This window comes from Somniosus microcephalus, chromosome 14, assembly GCF_052327205.1.
Source record: "Somniosus microcephalus isolate GS21.2 chromosome 14, FLI_Smic_1.0, whole genome shotgun sequence".
Classification (NCBI taxonomy): Eukaryota; Metazoa; Chordata; class Chondrichthyes; order Squaliformes; family Somniosidae; genus Somniosus; species Somniosus microcephalus.
In genome coordinates, this window is record NC_141000.1 from 75,597,007 (window position 1) to 75,617,609 (window position 20,603).

Genomic DNA, 20,603 nt, shown 5'->3' on the forward strand with positions numbered 1-20,603 from the left:
AATGGGCAGACAAGTGGCAGCTGGAATTTAATACAGAGAAGTGTGAGGTGGTGCATTTTGGCAGAAGGAACAGGGAGAGGCAATATACACTTAATGACACAGTTTTATAGAGTGTGCAGGGACAGAGGGTCCTGGGAGTTAATGTGCATAGGTCCCTGAATTTGGCAGGACATATTGAGAGAGTGGTTAACAAAGCATATGGGATCTTGGGCTTCATAAATAGAGGTATTGAGTACAAAAGTAGAGAAGTTATGCTGAACCTTTATAAAGTGCTGGTTAGGCCACAACTGGAGTATTGCATCCAGTTCTGGTCACCACACTTTAGGAAGGATGTGAAGGCACTTGAGAGGGTGCAGAGGAGATTTACCAGAATGGTTCCGGGGATGGGGGATCTTCGCTACAAGGACAAGTTAGAGAAGCTGGATTTATTTTCATTAGAGCAAAGGAGGTTGAGGGGTGATTTGATAGAGGTGTACAAGATTATGACGGGTTTGGATAAGCTAGACTGGGAAAGACTGTTCCCACTAGTTGCTAGTACAAAGACTAGGGGACACAGATTTAAGGTTTTGGACAAGAGATATAGGGGGGAACGTGAGGAAAAACTTTTTTACGCAGCGAGTGGTGATGACCTGGAATTCGCTGCCGATGGAAGTGGTGGAAGCGGACACACTCAATGTTTTGAAGGGGAGACTGGATAGGCACTTGCAGGGCTACGAGGATAGAGTGGGGGAATGGGACTGACTGGATTGCTCTACAGAGAGCCGGCACGGACTCGGTGGGCCGAATGGCCGCCTTCTGTGCCGTTATGACTGTATGATGTTCCTCCCTTTTTATATATTCTAGCCTTCTAGTTATAAATGCTAACATTCCATTCTTTCAGTTTTTTTTGTACCTACTATATTTTAGTGATCTGTATACATGGACCTCTAAATCTCTTTGGACCGCCACTGTTCTTAACTTTTCACCATTTAAATAATACCCAGATCTATCCTTTTTTGCTCCAAAATAGATGACCTCACACTTACCTGCGTTAAAATCCATCTGCCACAGTTTTGCCCACACACTTAATCTATCACTGCCTCTTTGTAATTTTCTGCTCCTATCTAAACTTACTATACCACGAATCTTTGTGTCACGAGCAAACTTGGATATATGGCTCTCTATTGCATTAACACACTAAGTCATTAATAAATATAGTGAACAGTTGAGGTCCCAGCACAGATCCTTGCGAGACACCACGAGTAACGTCCTTCCAATTCGAGTACATACCCATTATCCCTACTCTCTGTCTTCTACTGCCTAACCAATCTCCAAACCAAGTCAATAATTTGCCTTCAATTTCATGAGCTTTAATTTTAGCTAACAGTCTCTTATGTGGAACCTTATCGAATACCTTCTGGAAGTCCATATAAACTACATCCATAGACATTCCCCTGTCTGCTACCAATCGAACCTGATATCCATATATGTATAGTTGCAAGCAGGAGCCACTTGCCAGAAATTAGGAGTAAGAACCTCTGCTGATTGTAAGGTTCCATTGTAGGGTCCCAACTGTGATCAGTTAACTCGGCAGCTACCAGAAATCAACCTTGGGCTTTCTGGTCATTGTGCACAATGTAATGCATTTAACACTGAGATATCAGAGCGACTTAAATCATATTTGTTATCCAACAGCATTTCTGTTACTGGCAAGGTTAACTTTTTTTACTGATCCCAAAATGCCAAATTAATTTTTTTACACACTACTGCATTATGAACAAATTTGACAGTAGTTCAGTAGTTACTGTTGGTGAATAACTACTTGCTTGTAGACAGACAGATTTTATCCTAAATCACTGCTTTGAGAAATGAACCTTCATTTCAGCCTTAGTTTCAACATCAGTTACTGTCAAGTAACCGCATGCATTTTCATGATAAAAAAATGTTTGAATCGTGCCACCTTAATTACATATCAAATGGATGTATTAGTGGTGGGTGATGGATATGCTCAATCATGCATCAGGTTTTAAATTGTTACATTTTTTCATATAAATTTTAGCTAGGCTAATGGAATGGGATTTTATTTAGAAACTGTGGCTGCTAGGATTACTGCATCCTTTGTCATGAGAGGGTGTGAGTAGAACAGATAACACTAGTGGCTAGTAGTGGATATAAGCTAAATATCTGATAGCTACAGCCATTAAAAATGGGGTGTCAAACAAGATTAACATTTCAATAGATTTAGCTTCTCTCTCTCTCACCTCCTTTAAGATGCTGCTTAAAACCTACCTCTTTGGGCAAGCTTTTGGTCACCTGTCCTAATGTAAGGCTTGGTGTCAATTTTTGTCTGATTATGCTCCTGTGAAGTGCCTTGATGAGACTTTTTAACTGCATTAAAGGTGCTATATAAATGCAAGTTGTTGTTCATTTCTCAGACAGCATGGGAGATGACACAAACAAAAAAAATGGGAATTTTCTCAAAGGTAGCCACAATTAGCCAATCTCATTAACAACTACTGCCATTATCCATCTATTGTAGCGGTAGTACTCAGCTTGACTACTTGTTATCATTGTTGAATTGCTGCCTTCTATTCGTGGTCCCTATGTTGCCATTTTAGTTCTGGCTTCTGGTTGCCCCAGTACAAGACTTCTGAGGAATAAAAACAGACTGGCCAATGCCGGACTTGCCAACTCTTCAATGCAGTCTGGGGGAAGAGGTTTCCCATTGGCTCCTCAAGATGTTAAACAGTCGTCTCCTTATCCTATAGCTGAATCATCTGACTGGTTCAAATGTATTCAGAGTTATAACAAGTAGTTGAAGACTGAAGGAAGATAAAGGAAAGATATAGCCCTAGTCACTGCACTGGAAAACATTACATGGCATTTTAGTCAGTGGTCTGCGCCACTACACAAGTACAGATAAGAATCTGGTGATATGTTAATGTAATTATAATGTCAGATCAGTATATAGTTTGTATTCTAGTTCCACCATCTTGACAAATATTTCCTTTCTTGCAGCCTATGAAGAGAGTGGCTTGTTAGAAGATGCAGACGATGTAAGTTACAAATTTCTTCCAATATTAGAAAACAAGATATGCATGGTTTAACTGCCCTCCTGCAGTTATTTGCTGTTTAATGTACGAACTGTAACCTTAATTTACCTTTAGTGCTTCGGTAAAAGCACTCTTAAAACTCTATATTTTGAGGATATGAAAAACCCGTGCACCTGAATGGATCGCATGGATTCAACGCATCAAGGAAAATCAGTAAGGGAAGAGCACACGACTGTAAGGAAGCCCAGCATTTTCCATCAATTTTGGACGGCAAATTGGATGGGCTTCCTTAGGGGCATGCACGTCTCCCTGTCCAACTTTCCACTATGCACTGCATCCAGATGATCCAATACGGCAGGAACAGGAAAATTCTCCTCTGCCACGGTCTTATAGAACACCCTATATTAGCCAATCAAATCCTTTTTGATATGGTTTTTGGTCTAAACATTTGGTGAACAAATTAAAGTCAATAGTCTATCATTTGAGCTTCACACTTCCTGGTTATGATACCACCTCAATTCCTCTGCTTTGTTGCTAGGCAACCATTACTAGATTGTGCATTATGCTATATTTATCAGTTTATGCATTAAAACAAAGGAATTAGGTTTTGTTGAAATGCTCTTTTGAAGATTATACCTGTTAAAACTGAGCAACATCATTTAATTAGCCAATATAGGATGAAACTACAATAGCGTTTTTTTTCCCAGTTGTCATCTTGGAGCACCATCTGCAGACCTAGTTTAACAGTTGTTCTTACCTTCCCCATCTTGCTCAAGTATTGTATAATAAACTCTGCTTATTGTCATGCGACTGTGCTGGGTAAAGTTTACTGAGTGACTCAATCTCCTGGCATAGGAAAAACTTTAGAAAAAACTGGGAAATTTCTCTCTGACCCCCAAAGACAAGAGATTATGGTGACTGATATCACCAGTCAGTTATTAACCTACATACCTTCTATAACTCAATGCCTTCCACTTGTGGCAGCTTATCCAGGTCCCTTTGAAACCCTTCAGCAAATTACATTCATAACACACACTGGCAACCTATTCCAGAGATAGATCGACTCTGCAAAAATAAATTCCTGACGCCTAACCTAAATCTGTTATCTCCTCTTGTACTGATGTCCTCCATGCCTCCACTTGGACAGAATCTAATACCTTCATTATTTTAAAGACCTAAATTAATCTCCTCAAAGTGGTCATTGTGTGGCGTGAATGTTGTTTGCCACATATCAGCCCAAGCTTGGATGTTGTCCAGGTCTTGCTGCATGTGGGCATGGACTGCTTCATTATCTGAGGAATTGCGAATAGAATACTAGTGCTGCAGCATGACCAGCAAACTACCATACCCATTTTGAAGATGCAAGTTTTCAATCAAAATTAGTTTCCCTGTAGTGCCACTGTGGTAAGAGAAGAACAACTTGAACAAAGAAAACAAAGGCTCAAATATCTTTTTCCTAATGCAAGTAATTATGATCCTAGCATATAACAAATCCCAAACTAAGCTCACTGGTATGTTCTTTTGAAAAATACACTAACTTCTTGGATCACTTGTGCTTTTGCCCTATTTTCAGTTTTTTAAGTGCGTGCAAGGCCCTGATCCTTCACCATAAAGTGTTGACTGGATCCCAAGTAGAGCCTTATAGCAATTACTTCATTATACATTCATTACCTGCAAATAACCCATTTCACTGCAATGTATTTTGGGTCAAGTGACAAGAACATCATTGAAATTTAAAGCTTTGCATTGATTTAATTGCCCAATGTTGGATTTTTGGTTTCTTGTTGATGCTTTTACTTATAAAATTTTAAACTGAGTATATACTTAAATATATAGTTTAGCAGACGTGACGATAGATTTTCAAATTAGTTACACTTAATTAACGGGCGTGACTGATCAGAAAAATAAGTGGAAATCCATTACCCCAGATTTCTGCCTGTTCATGCCTTGTCAATCTTCTGATCAGTTTCTGGTGTCAGAAGTAGCTGTCAGTTTGCAGTTAATTATATTAAAATTAGCCCTGGTGACATTATTTAGGTAGTATAGCACTAAGTCAACTGTCTCCCCATATAAAATGAGCATCCAGAACTACTAAAGTTTACTGGTTATAAAAGGGTAGTTAAAAAGCCCTACAGTATGATTTGTAACATCATTTTGAGGCTATATCTAAACTGTTTTTCTTGCCTTTTTTAAATTTCCAATTTCCATGGTTTCCCATGAGGATCCCCCTTTAATTTTGTTTTTGGAGAAAAAATAAGAGGAGGAACAAAGTGATAATAGGCAGGTCTGCAACAGAAGTAGACTGTGTCCACCTGCTGGTACCCTTCCCCACATGTACTGACAGGCATTTAGAACTGGCTGCACAGGCTCCAGGTGAGCAGGCATCCAGGAACAGGGCTGTGCCATTAGCTGCAAGAGCATTTAACTACCGTGCACTGTGACTATAATGGTCAGCTACAGCCTCTTCCACTATCTTTTTCAATGCTGTCCTATGGGGAGGATGCACTGGAATGAAATTCTGGGCCACTCCCCTCACTACCATCTCATCTACACCAACTCCACTTCACTAGCAATCAAACAAGGAGCTGAAGTGTTGCATTGTTCCGTCACTTGGTCACAGACTTGGGATTCCTGCTCCACACTTATTCTGACAGCAATAGATTTTACTATACATTTCTGTCCCAAACAACCTTTGAAAAGACTGAGATTTACAAAGAAGATACTAGTAACGTTTATAATTGCCACCAGCACTTTTATCCCTTTAAGCACATCTTTAAGTGGCATGTATCAACAGGTCTTAAAGGGCTGCTTAATTTACCCATTACCCTTGTAGACAATTCCTTTAAGAGCCACTTAAGCTAGGGTGACCATACTTCCCCATTTCCGGGGACAGTCCCCAGATGAGGTACTCTGTCACCAGGCAAACAATGTCCCTGGAAGAGTACCCGGTCCATAAAACTCGTCTCCAAACTGTACCCCTAGGCAGTGAGTAGACCCCCTGAAATGTCAGTTTGCGGCTCGAAGGCTAAATTAAACAACAACTTGTACAATGGCCAGAATGACTCTCTGTGCATGTGCGACTGGGCATTCTTTCTGCGCAAGTACCGGTGGTTGGTTCTGAGTTTTCGACCAGACTCGTGCTGTTGGATTGTCAGTGCCGGGGGGTGGGGGGCTAATCCTGGACACTTTGGGTTGGGGGGTGTCAGACATGACATCAGTCATGGGATGGGGGTTGGAGGTCAGGTGTGACCTCAAGTCACTGGGGGGGGAGGGGTCAGGTGTGACTTCAGTCAATGGGGGTGCAGGTCAGGTGTCACCTCCGTCACTTGAGGTGGGGGTTCAGGTGTCTGAATGCGCTTCAATAGTGTGACGTCACAGCCACGGTAATTATATGCACCTAGTTTTGCATTTGTCTTGTATATGTGCAACTATTCAAATATAGGCTATAAAATATTTTGCCTTGCTACGCTGCGCAACTTACTTTTTCCAGCCTGGCTACTTTGCTGTGCTCCCACCCTATGTGCTTGATTTTGCCAGGCCTGAGGAGACGGAATTGGAGGCGTGTGCAGTGTTAAAATCACAAAAAATGGCAGGCGGATCCGATCCCGCCTCTGAGCAATTTTCCCAGATTCGGGGTTTCAGACCCCATTTCCATCCCGCCTCCAAGCGGTGGGATAGGCCCTTAAGGCCCTTAACAACCAGATAAGTGCCTCTGTAATCCCATTTTGAGAGGCCTTTCTGAATTTAACTCATTTCTCCCATGCTGCATGTCTCCTCTGGAACATGCCAGTTGATCCTGGCGGGCTCAGAAGTGAATTGCTTACTAACAGCTGCAGCTCTACCATTAAAAAGGAGTTTTCAGCAATCATCATTTGCAGGTGGCAGAACTTTGTTGTCTGAGGTCTGGGAGAACTTTTAGCGGCCTACTCATTGTTGTGGAAGTTTGGAGCCTGACACCCATCTCCAGTGTGACCTCCTGGGAAACCCCTCTCCCCACCTTGCCTGAGCGCTTCCTCAACTGAGGTATATAGCAGAAGCATGGGAACCATTTATTTCCTTTCCTCCTGGACATCAGATCCGGATGAAGACCAGCCGCGGCAGCAGCAGAACCATGAACAACAGCAGCACCAACTGCAGGAGCAACAACAGGAGCGCCAAGCTGCTGTTCACCCACCTGAAGCTGCTCAGGCCAGAAGGCGCCAGCGCATGGAAGCACGGCGCCGCAGGAGATACCCCCAAAACAGGGTTTACAGACAGAGGATGAACTACCTCAACATGACTGAGCAGCAGTGCCAAAGGAGGCTCAGACTTTCGCGAGAGGTAGTGGGGTGACATCTGCGCAATGCTGCAGCAAGACCTGGAGCCCAGAGGAGCAGGTGGACACCTCTTACCAGTGGCCTTCAAAGTCACCACCGCACTCAACTTTTTTGCTTCAGGCTCATTCCAGGGATCAACAGCAGACATCAGCGGCGTCTCCCAGGCGGCTGCACACACTTGCATCATGCAGGTAACCGACACCTACACTCGCAGCGACCCTGGAGACAAAACCTGCCAGAGACTCCTGCACCTGTTCCTGGAGTTCCAGCACCGCTCTCCTTCTGGATGGACCCGGAGGCACAGGGTCGACATGCAGCGGAGCCGAGCTGGGAGAGTCCTGCGCACTCCGACGAGGACTCTCCACTGCTGTCCCTGTCTCCACCATCTGCTGATGCTCACTTGTGATACACCAGGTGACAACACTACTCTTTCTCCCGAAGGTCCCACCGAGGTGAGTGTGTCTGCGCTGGTGCTGGGTGCACTTAATTCTGCTGACGCTGCGCCCTCCGAGGTTGCAGCTTCCTCTGAGGGCTCGGGCTGTTCCTCCTGGACAGTGGGGAGGAGAGCTGTCGCTGGTCCTGTGGGGGAGTAAAGGAAAGAGACATGTGAGATAAATGTTGCATGCACATTGATTTTGCAGATGATCATAAGTCAATCTGTTAGCGCATCAGAATCAATATCAGTCACTCGTGCAATGTTAATGAGAGATGAAAAACTATTCTGTCACCATCTTGCTCTGATGCGCCCGTCTGTCCGTCCCCCACTTGCGCATCATCCTCCACTCCACGATCTCCAGGGCCGTCTCCTCTGCAGTGGTGAGCTGGGCTATTGAGGGTGGCCCTCCTCCTATCCTCGTCCTCTCCCTCATATTGTGGGCTCTCTTTTCCTGCAATGAGGGACACAAGTGGAGTTTGAGTGAGAATGAAGGAGTGAGTGTAGAGAATCCATAGCATAGATGCTTAGAAGGACACAAAGATGGCATGAGATGCCAAGACCAAGGGCCCTCCCTGTGTGTTGTAAGTTGTTGCCATTGCATCACAGTGATGGGGAGTGTGAGGGCTGCATAGTTGAATAGTTAAATGAATGTGAACATACAGAGAGACAGAATAGTTAAGGATACAGAGATGTAAGGGTCAAGTGGGATGTGGAGGAGGAGGTTGACAATGCAGAGTGCTGGTGATGAGAGGCGATGGGGATCAGCTTGAGGGTCATGGGGATGGAATACTCACTTTTCCTGTGCGGAGAAGGTCATGAAACCTCTTTCGGCACTGCAGCCAGGTTATGCTGCACATTGAAATGGCATTCACCTCCTGTGCCACTTGCAGCCACACAGCTTTGGTCTGTTGTGGAGGCTTTTTCCTCCTTGAAGGAAACAGCACTTCCTTATTTGCCCTTGCTCCCTCCACCAGAGCTTGGAGGGAGTTCTCATTGAATCGGAGTGCACACTTTGGTCTGGTGCTGGACATGGTTGCAGTAGGAATTCCTCAGAAGTATGATGCTAAAGTTGAAAGGCTGAAAAAGAACCAAGGCTGCTTGCAGGCCTTAAATGCAGCTGCATAGATGACGTCATCGGAGGCGAGTTTCAGCATCAAAATACTCATTGGATCAGAGGTTCCCACACGCTGGAAATCAAGTGCCCAATTAGGGCAAAATCGCTCATTTGTCCCGCCTCACATCGGAGGCGGGGTCCTGACACGCCAACCACCTGACACGCCCCCAATGACAAAATCCAGCCCTTTGTGTCCCCGGATTCGGTTTAGAAAATATGGTCACCCTAACTTAAGCGAGTTTCCGTCACCAGGCCTACTAGAAGACAGGAGCTTACCCACACTTTTTAAATGAAGCTGAACCCACAAATAAACAAGCAGGGTCAGGATACTAAAGGCCGCTAATAACGACCTGACTAATGCTCAATCAGATAATCTAACCTCTGGTCTGTATGGTTCCCAGGCAGTAACTTCTGGTGTTCAGGTATTTTTCCTCCTACAAAGCGAAAATCAGAGTACAGATTGTCCTAGCCACTTAGTTTATCTCCTAGCAGTAGAGGCCTGCTTTCTCTGCTAGGGAATGGCACACGACTCTAAAGTTAGGAGAATAGAATTTAAATGGAAAGAGAGAGAAAGGCAGATTTTACTTAAATGCTAGAATCAAAATGATATTTGGATTCGGGTATGGGATAGTTGAAACCTGATGTGTATTTTTTGAATTATGTATATTTTTTGAATTATGTTTTACTCTAGGCAACCTTGGATACTAGTAAAATAGTAGAAGCGAACAAGCCTAAAGCAGATGTTGCTGGAGAAGATGGGATTCTTCAGACTAGAACCTATGATCTGTACATTACTTATGACAAGTATTATCAGACACCAAGACTTTGGTTGTTTGGTTATGATGAGGTAAATAAATAGTTATTTTTTAAAGCATTGTTACGTAGGATGCACAATATTTCACAAACCTTTCTGTGAGCTTTATTTCATTGAACATTATTGATTTTGTTACAGAGGGTATGACTGAAGTGAGGCATACACCAAATTTTGCTCTTTTAATGTGGTATAAATTTTCTAGAAGTGAAGATTAATGTATTTAAAACCATATTAAACCTTAGGTTTAGTAATTATTTTATTCTGGCATCCTCCTATTTTCAGCAACGACACCCACTGACTGTTGAAGAGATGTATGAAGACATTAGCCAGGACCATGTCAAGAAAACAGTGACAATTGAAAATCATCCTCACTTGCCTCCACCTTCAATGTGTTCTGTTCATCCATGCAGGTACACTTTTTTTTAATTTTCAAAAGTGTAAAATTAAACTGAGAATTAAGGATTCATAGATGTTTGTTAAAATGAAATAGTAAAATGCTCATGGATAATTTTTAAAATATCTGCTGGTCTTGAATAATATGTTATCCTGAATTATTCATGGTGAAAAGTAAATACTCAATCTAAATTATCTATTGTCAAAGAATTTGGGATGAAAAGTAATTTCTAAAGCTCCCATTGCATGTAGTTTGGAAAATATGTTTATTGAAATTTCTATATTCATTTATCAAGCATCTGATTTACAATTGGTAGCAAGTAAACACTTGGGCTTTCGTAAATGTGAAACAAGGATAACGTTGAGGATATACTTTGATATTCATATTTTTCAACACATTTTTGATGAATTCAATGCCAAGTGATGTTAGTTATGGATGTACCCTGATCTAGTGTAATATCTCATTGGAACTGCTTACATCTGTGGATTTTCCTGACTACACATCGTTTAACACTTTGAGGCTCAGGCACAGTCAGATGTTGCCCAGTTGAGTTTGAATCTACATGAAGGGTGTGCTGTTGATCCACTTGAGGTGGGGATGCACTCTTGTGCCACTCCTCTTGTTCCATAGGGATGTCTGGTTACTTGACTCGGATCTTCCTGAGAGTTTTCAAGTGAAGCTGTCATGCTGGATTGTTAAGAAACGGCAAAGCCAGGAAGAAACTGAACCCTCCTAGGTTCCCTGCCACAGTACTTCAGCGACTAAGGAAACTCCTCGCCATTTCTGGCAAAGTGGAAATCCTGAAATCCTTTGAGAGTTTGAGACTTGATATCAACAGATAGTGGGATAGATTATTAAAACATACTTCATTCAAAGGGATAGTTTCTTTGAATGAAATAATTTCTTTTCCAGGTACTTATGGGTTTGAAGGCCATTGTTTCAGGACTGTACCAAGTCAGAGAGTAGATTATAATGGGCTAAAAAAGCTAACGATATATAGTTGTGATGTGCCTTCAATAACCACAAAACTAGAAGTTATAAACTTTAACAAGTTGGCTTTTAATCACTAAGATCAGAGCTAACATCTCAACACACTGACTGGCTCGCAGGAATGAGTCATAAAGATCCTGGGATCTTTATGTAAGAGAAGTCAGGGGTGGAGCCAAGAGCCAAGACCTGGAACATTCCAGGTTAGTCAGGAAAGAGGAAGTGAAACTATACACCGTGTGGGGGAGGGTAATATACATGAGTGCAAAACGAATACAGGCAAGCCAAACACATTTCATTACAAGTTGCATTATATAGTAACTTTCAAAATAGGAGATTTCTGTCTCTTGCAAAAGGACAAGCTTTTGCGCCGACCAGGTTTATTCACAGATTAGTCAGTATATCTTTTTAAAAGTCACAAAATCTCCAACATTAGTTACCTTCTCACAGAGCTAAAGGCCCCGAAATTTATGAGGATGCGGGGAGGCCGAAAATGGCCAAAGACCCCAGCAAGGCCGGGAACGTGGATGTCCTGCTGAATCTAAAGACCGGACCATTTTTTGGATCTGCTTCCTGCCTGACAGCCAGCTAAATTGACACCCTAGCCAGCGGGCAGGAGGCCACAGCTGGGGACCTTTGTGGACGGTCCCTGGCAATTGGGAGGGGGGGAAAGGCTAGCCATCGCAAGGGGAGGGGGAAGTCGGACATCGCGGTTGGGGGGCGGGGGGGGGGGGAGAGGCTGCGATCAGCGGTGGGGGAGGCTGAAGACTTCCTTGAGGGGCATGGGGGGAAGCACTGCTGCTCCTCCTGGCCCACAAGGAGTGCTGAAAAAGGCACTTACCTTGTGGAGCCGGCAGCTCCCACCTCCCTTTCACTGCCAAGTAACCCGACCCCTGGAAAACCCGTGCAGCAGCAGTGAATTATAAATCTGGCTCCCAATTGCACTGTGGGAGCCTGATTTAAATATGCTAATGAAGTGTCCCATCTCTCCACAACGGGACACTCGGACACCACAAAACCCGTCGCGTAAAAATGGCAACGGGCGCGTACGCGGCGGGTTAGAGTCACGTTTTGTGCATTTTATGGTTTACCCCCCTGACCCCCACTCGCCCATTGTGGGCGTGTTAATCTCAAGGTCAAAGTCTCCATAATAAAATGGAATTTTTTGTTAAGTTTATTGAAATAATGGAATGAAATGGTCAAAGTTTAACAAAATAGTTTCCAAATATACTCTCAATTTTTTAGAAGCTGTTTTTCTGATTATAATCCAATAATTCTCACATTCATTTATGCAATTTCACATAAGCTATAATAAATTGTGAATTTTTGGTGAAATTAATGCACACAAAAAGCCACAAATACCATAACATCTAAGGAGCTAATCCCAAAATATTTAATAAATGTATACCTTAATATGTTTTAATTCCAAACTAGGCTCGTTCAAATATAATTTTTTGTGTTTTAAGATTACGTTATTTCCAAACTATACGCAGTGTAAGGTACCATTCTGTATTTTTCTCACTGTCATTCTGACTATTTCAACTGCTTTACTGTGATTGCACAACCTTCTTTCTGTTAGTTTTGTGCAGATTACAACTGGTTCCTTATCTTTGGTTCGTAACCATATGACCGGAAGTAGTAGTTTACAGTAAATAGTGTATTTTGTAAGACATACGTGATCACTGGCACATCGTTTGATTTATGGCCAATGAGGATGGTGCATTGCTTTTACTCCAGTCCTTTGTTCTAAGTCTCTTGCATTTAACCTTGTATCTATGACCTCTCATTCTTGACCCCTCAACTACTGGAAACAGCCTGCTTCTATCTGTGCTGTCCATCCTTTGATAACTTTATACATTTCTATCATTATCACCCCATTATCTGCATTCTAACAAAAATGACCACATTTTTCAAGTCTGTCTTCATATTTGTATTTTCTCATCCCAGACAGCACCCTGGTGAGTCTGTGCTGTAACCTCTCTAATACCTCAATATACTTCCTCTATTATGAATCCCAATACTGCACACATTATTCTAACTGAGGCCTTATTAAGGTTTTATATAGGTTCATTACCTCTTGGCTTTTATATTCTAAAGCTCTTGTGATAAACCTAGAATTCCATTTGCTCTTTTTTTACAGCTTTATCAACCTGAGACGCTACCTTTTAATGTCCTGTGAACCTGTCCCCCCCCCAAATCCCTCTGCTCTTCCACAGCACTGAGCCTACTTCCATTCAGAGTATAATTAGTGTTGCTGTTCTTTTACCAAAATGGATCACCTCACACTTGTATTGAATTCCATCAGCCACATTCTAGCCCATTCCCCACCTTATCAATATCCCTTTGCAGCTTTTTACGGTATTCTAAGGAATTAACTATACTTCCTATTTTGGTATTGTCTGCAAATTTTGACAGCACCACCTGTAGGCTTATATCCAAATCATTGATATACACATTGAACAGAAAGGCCCTCAGAACTAAATGCTATGGGACACCGCTTCCCACTTCCAACCACTCTGGAAAAACTGGCTTAACTCCAACTCTGTTTTTTCTCTTCTCTTACCAATATTTAATCCAATTTGCTATCCTCCTCCTAATTCTAGATCCTTTAATCTTCTCTAATGTGATATCTTGTCAAAGGCTTTCCTAAAGTCCATGTACACTACACATCTCCCCTCTACCTCCTCAAAGATTTCAAGATGGCTACTTCTAACTATTTTCATTTTATTTAGCTCGGTGGTAATTTCACCCTTAAAAACTCTAAGGCCTAGAAATTCAGTGGGCTGCGCCACCCGTTAGCACCCAAAGAGGGCACTTAGTGGGTTTTGCGCCACTGGCCACACCTCCTGCTAAATTTAGCGGGACGCTAATGGCGGCGCTAGCCGTTAGCGCTGCGCCACTACCGGTGACATCATCGGTGTGTGCAGCGCCCCACTACCACCCCGATCGCGAAATTTGGTAGCACCCCCTGCTTTGCGACCGGTTCAGGGGGGCCTACCTGCGGCGGTAGAGGCGCTGAGGTGTGGGGCGGCCATTTTTTTTTGCTGGTCGCCTGCCAGCACCTCTCCGCGCCGCCGTCCCCGGCCTCCTGAGCCCCCCCCCCCCCTGCGGAGTGCCGGCTGTGTCCCAAGGGCCCGGCACTTCTCCTTGGTGCCGGGCTCTTTTGCCGGCACTCGCGCTCTTTGAGCGCGCTGCAGCAGGCCCCTCCCCTTTAAGAAGGGGAGGAAGGCCTGCAGTACCGCAGTGCGCCGTGCCGCAGCGTGTGGCACTGCGGCACGTTGCGCTGCGAACTTCAGTTGCAGCACCCCAAGAGGGATGCGGGGCGCCTCGAGTAGCGCCGCGCTTCCCTCTGGGGCGCGCAAACTGAATTTGCGGCGGGCGGCCGTGACTACTTCTGGGGCGCCACTTCCGGCGCCCTGGCGAGGCTGCCAGTGAATTTCTAGGCCTAAAAATGTTCCCTCCCACAGATGTTAAGGTAACTGGCCTGTAATTATCCAAATTAGCTCTGTCTCCCTTTTTAACAATGCATACTACATTGGATACTCTCCAGTCTTCTGGCACCCATCCACACTCAATAGAGTGGTGAAATATAATTTCTTGGGGCTCTAATTTCCTTCCTCATTTCCATCGGGATCCTAGGATACGTCCAGTGGGCCCTGGCTTTCTTTAGCTGAACTAAACTTAGCTTAAAATTTCCCTTTTACCCATGATCATATTTTGCTCTCAGCCACTTCAGAATTCACCTCCTTTCCCATATCCTCTTTATTGAAGACCAATGCAAAGTACTTACTAAATTACTCCACTATTTGATCATCACCTACAAATTTGGCAATTCTCACCTTGCAGGGGTCCCACCTTGCTTTTAACAATTCTTTTTTACTGATGTACTTGTAAACTACTTTACTGTTTCTTTGATTTTTTTTGGAATATTTTTCCTCATACTCCCTCTTTGCTTTCCTTATCTTGCTCTTAACCTCTTATTTTTTTCCAACATTATTATTCTTCTAGGCTGCCTTATTCAATTTTAATTGGTTAAGCTCTTTATATATCTATGACATCCTAAAGCTAGTCGTAGTTTCATTTTTAATGGAATATACTTATTCTGTACCTTTTTGAAAATAAAAAAATCCCACTGTTGCTTTACAGTCCTGTGTGCCAATCTCTCCTTCTACCTCACAGCAGCTACTGTGCTTCTCATCTTCCTAAAATATGCTCTAATATAATCTGGTGTTTTAGTTTTTCCTATTATGTCATTTTGTGGTCACTACTCCCAAGGTGCTCACCTACATTTACCTCAGCTACAAGATCTGTTTCATTATTCATAACCAGATCGAGCAATGTCTGTGCCATTGTAGGCATGTTAACATACTGCTTGAAGAAGAAGTTCTGTATACATTTTAGGACTTGTATTCCCCCCTTTTCATCATTTACTCCTCTGTCTCAATCGATAAGTGGATAATTAAAATCTCCCAGGACAATATTTTTTTATTCCTGCTCATCTTTCTAATCTGACTTCAGATTTTCTCTTCCTTTTCTGTTTCACAATTTGGAGGTCTGTAATATGCCCCTAACTAATGTAACAAGCCCTTTTTTTTTAACTTTAGACCTAACCATATTGGCTCTGTGTGCCTTTCTGGTTTACATCAACACTCTCTGCAGCAATTATTCCCTCTTATTAACATTGCCACTCCCAACTCCTTTCTTAGCTTTGCTATACCTTCTAAGTATATCCTCCTGATGTGTTACCCATTCTTGTCCAGTTTGCGGCCAGGGTCTAGATTTTCATGTGTAAGTGGCAGATTTACTCTCTTTTCCGTCGTGCTCCACGAGTATTTGTAAACAGCAGTTTAAAAGTAACTAACTTTTTGTGTTACAGACACGCGGAGGTGATGAAAAAAATAATTGAAACAGTTGCAGAAGGCGGAGGTGAACTCGGTGTACACATGTATCCTTGGAGGTTAACAACCTGAGCCAAAATGTTAATGGAAGCTTAGATTTTCATCTTTTTCCTTTTCTAGTAACAAATTACATTTATCCTAGTGTCTTTAACACACAGTCTCCAACCAGTTGCTTTTCTCACTGGTGTGAACTTCTAAGAACATAAGAAATAGGAGCAGGAGTAGGCCATTTGGCCCTTCGAGCCTGCTCCGCCATTCAATAAGATCATGGCTGATCTTCTACCTCATCTCCACTTTCCTGCATTATCCCCATATCCCTTGACTCCCTTAATATTCAAAAATCTATCGATTTCTGTGTTGAATATACTCAACAACTGAGCCTCCACAGCCCTCTGGGGTAGAGAATTCCAAAGATTCACCACTCTGAGTGAAGACATTTCTCTTCATCTCAGCCTTAAATGACCGACCCCTTATTCTGAGACTGTGACCCCTGGTTCTAGCTACCCTTGACGAAGGGCCTGTAAAACAGCCAATTTCAGGCTTGCTGAAGTTGTCTGCTAATCCACTGTGGCTCACCTCAATGTTTCAGTGCATGTACAGAAGAGGTGAGCCACAGGGATTATGGGTAACCTCAGCCAACCTGAAATCAGCTTTTTTTCCAGACTACAGGTAGACGATCCTTTATCCGCACTTCCGAAAACCTCTAAAAAAACCGAAAGTTTTTCATGGAGCGTAAGTCGTGCGCACGACATGTGGCCCGGGAGCTCTGCCTTTCCCTGTGAGCAGTGCAGAGGGTCACAGAGTTCCCTCCTGGGTAGGAGATTGCAGGCCGAGCCAGGCAGTGTGAAGGAGGTACCGGGAGAGTGAACCCAACAATACAGCGGCCCGTCCGATAGTCTTTTCTTCCCCCTCCCCCCCCGACCTGATTTGCGGGCCAGCTTAGTGTAGGAGTCAGCCGATATCCGGCTTTCCCACAACTGGCGGCGGCAGTCAAGCCCCAGACCCCTGCTAAGTCAAGGAATTCAGATATGGAGCAGGGGGAGCTGGAAACCTTGATCTAACGGCAGAAATCAGCAGCCGTTTTGTTAGGTTTTTTTTCTTCCCCTAGCATTTTTTTTCTTCCCCTAGCATTTTTTTAAACAGTCAGGCTGTGGAAAGAGTCTCTGTAGCTTAGCAACAGCTTCAGAGACGCTTCCAAGGCAGGGCCCGAGTGTTTACAAGCTGTTGCTAAGCAACAGTGTTTGTTGTCAGATACGGAGATGAAAACCTTCTGAATTCCGAAAACCAAAACACAGCTGGTCCCAAGGTTTTCGGATAAAGGATAGTCTACCTGTACCATGTTACATGGGGTTAGAAAAGACGACTCCGTGAAAAATGGATGGTTGGCAATGATGCTGGAAGCAATAATCCATGCCCGGGTATGCCAGCTCCTCCTGGCTTATAATTAAGACCCATGAAGGACAGGAGTAGATGCTAATATAGGGAAATTATATCCAGGAATATCAGTGGGGGGGGGGGAATAGAATATCTGTAGCAGTCTACCTGATTTTGGGGTGGGGGGGATACAAAGAATACATAGAGCTTGATCCCACAGCAGCAGTTTGTCTGGTTAATGATCACTTGCTAAAGGGAAGCAAGGTTAGCAGAGAGTATAATGGTCTAGCTCCTAAATTCCCTTTGCTGCCATCCTATTCCATTGTCCAAAGTTAACAGCAGTCTCATATTATAGAGCTGACCACTTGATCCATGGTTGACTGCATGATCTGGATGCGAAGACCCCACACAATCTGGAGTTGGACTCTTGCATGCTCTCTGCCATTGGGCGGAAGCTCATAGCCAGGCTGCCCAGTGCACTTAGAAGTCAGTGTGGTATAGCTAACTGTTCTCTTCTGTTGGCTGGGTCCTCGAGGTCTTCATCTCTGCCCTCTGCAGCAGGGCTAGAATGCGAGGTCGCCCTCCAGCGACGTGCTTCCTGGGCCGTCCTATTAACTTGCTCCTGCGCACTTGTCTTCTGTGAATTTCCCAGTGCAGACCTGTACTCTAGCCTTTAAACTGTGCGGGATACCAGTCTCTGAGCTAGTGTTTGCTTGGGTAAGGTTGAGTGACGTATCTTCTGGAGGGATGTTGTCCTCTTCCTCCAGTCATGCAGTGCCCGCTAGAGTTTCAGGATCTGAGAAGGACAAGAGTAAGCAGAGACAGATGAGTAACTGCTGAAAGCAAACATTTTTTTTTTATCATGTATAGTGTGTGAGGGTCTGACTTCAGTCAGAAGGAAAAGAGGGTGAGATAGCTAAAATCCCTCTGGGAGTTCTCCAGAAGCCACGTTCCTGATGCACGCCCCTCCCCCCCCCCCCGGATTATGTGGCAATGCATAGTTCCCCCTTTAATCTGGTTTCTATTTTACTTCTATCTTCAGTTCCTACTGCCCTATGGCTGTAAGATCGTTTGAAGCAGCCACAAGATCGATCACTTAACATGATGGCCTGGAACTTGCAGTCCTGATGATGGCGAACTGGCAGCGCTCGCAGTCATTTTGCCTTTGAAACTTACCGCAACTTCAGGATTTGGCGCATGCGCAGTCTAATGCGGAAATCCTTAAGTTGCGGTCTGTCATTCACTGCACCTCCACAGGCTGCGCTGTTCCCCTTCCCCCGCCCCCCAACAGAGCCGGCAATCGGTGAAATCTCTCAAATCATGGAAACTGACACAAACTTCGGCTCTTCCATGGTAATTACGCTGTTAAGTACCCCACTAAAAGGTAGACCCAAAGGGATTAGGTGTAACTTGGGTTTTAATGGCGTATTGACTGCTAAACAAAGGTTATGTCCCTGAAAAACTAATTTTAATTTTGTGCAGTGTCAAATTTATACATTTTAATTTTTAAAACATTTTAAGAAACTTTAAATTGATTTTTTTTTTTAAAGTTTCTTCATCTTTATTCAAGTTTGCCTTTTCCCCATGCAAGAGCCCCAATATTTGCTTTGCTCTACATTTTTAAAAAGTTAGAATTTTAGGAGCTTACCCACTTCCTGGTTTGCTGTCTGTGAGAATTCTGCGTTTTGATTGGCTGCTTGGACAGCTTGTTGATATCACAGCAGTTCTTCGCTGGGAATCCCCATGAACTTCCGTTGATTTCAGTTACGCGTTGGAATACCCAAAATTCTCGACAGAGATCGTGAGATCTTTGTGCTAAGCTTACTTCAGGGCCAGCAGCGAACGACTTTGCTTCGCCACTGACCGCAAATTCTGGGCCATAGTGTGTTTCTAATTATTAACCTCTTCAGTCATTAAGGATTTCTAGATGCCCTTCTGAGGGCACGAAAGTATTCAGACTTGTAACGCTAAAGTATTTATTTGCATCTAAAACAAAAGAAGCAGTTGTTCAATTATTAATTGTATTGCTTTTTAGTGATGTTTCCTTAACCTATTGGTTTTCAGGTACCTTCTTATTTTTTTGAAATTTGTTCAAGCAGTCATTCCAACAATCGAGTATGATTACACAAGACACTTCACCATGTAACTCCAAAAGTTTACACAATCGAAACATTCTCAGAATATGTTCTGGGTTGACAAAATGCTGCTGCCCTTCAATTGTAGCTAAAAATTCACTCAACTTAATTCTGACCATTGCTTGTTCAGGTTCAGTTCCTTTTCACAGAAGTTCTGTAATGAGATTGTCGAGAACTTGTCTGCTTATACATACGAAGAAGCTGAATTCAATTACCAGACTTATTTTTCTTTTCTTTTTTTTCCATGAACTCTGCATTTTGTGCTCCACTGTTCTACTTTTGAGCAAACAACTAAAGCAAATACAGACTCTCTAATTCATATTTCATTGCTTTTTGAAAATAAGATGTGTTTACTTCTATTAAACCTGTTTATATTTGCAGTATACAAATAAACTAAAAAGTCTGACAAAGCTTTTCTTAAAAATGTTTTGTCTTTCATGCAAATGGATTTGCAGCAGATGAAACTGTTAAGTCTTGTGCATGTTTGGGTAACAGACAGTTAGTTCATCTTTGGCATTTAACTGGAAAATAGTGAGTGAACATAATTGGCATTACACAAGCAAGCATGGCAGACTAAATTTAGAACAAGAAACTGTGGGAGGTCTATAAATGTATTCCTCTGCCACTATGAGCCGATGCTTATCCTGTTAAATTGTTCCATTTTCAGCCAGGGCTCAGTGGGTAGCACTCTCGTCTCTGAGTCATGGGTTCAAATCCCACTCCAGGGACTTGAGCACAAAAATCTAGGCTGACACTCCAGTGCAGTACTTGGGGGAGTGCTGCACTGTCGGGAGTGCCGACTTTTGGATGAGATGTTAAACTGAGGCCCGTCTGCCCCCTCAGGTGGATGTAAAAGATCTCCTGGAACTATTTCGAAGAAGAGCAGGTATTTATCAATCAACATCACTAAAACAGATTATCTGGTCATTATCACATTGCTGTTTGTGGGAGCTTGCTGTGCGCAGATTGGCTGCCACGTTTTCTACATTACAACAGTAACTACACTTCAAACAGTACTTCATTGGCTGTAAAGCGCTTTGGGACATCCTGAGATCATGAAAGGCGCTATATAAATGCAAGTCTTTCTTTCATTGATTGTCAAT

The 20,603-nt window shown here is 43.2% G+C and overlaps 1 protein-coding gene across 2 annotated transcripts in view; it reads left to right on the forward strand.

The window, feature by feature from the left end:
- atg3 (autophagy related 3) overlaps positions 1-19,910 on the forward strand; it is a 76,106-nt gene extending 56,196 nt beyond the window's left edge. For both annotated transcript variants that reach the window (XM_086006705.1, XM_086006706.1), the window contains 5 exons: positions 2,998-3,035; positions 9,590-9,745; positions 9,995-10,122; positions 15,970-16,038; positions 19,430-19,910. In XM_086006705.1, coding sequence (XP_085862831.1) covers positions 2,998-3,035; positions 9,590-9,745; positions 9,995-10,122; positions 15,970-16,038; positions 19,430-19,511 — 473 coding nt within the window. In that variant the 3' untranslated portion in view covers positions 19,512-19,910. The remainder of the gene's footprint in view (positions 1-2,997; positions 3,036-9,589; positions 9,746-9,994; positions 10,123-15,969; positions 16,039-19,429) is intronic.
- Positions 19,911-20,603: the final 693 nt, after the last annotated feature.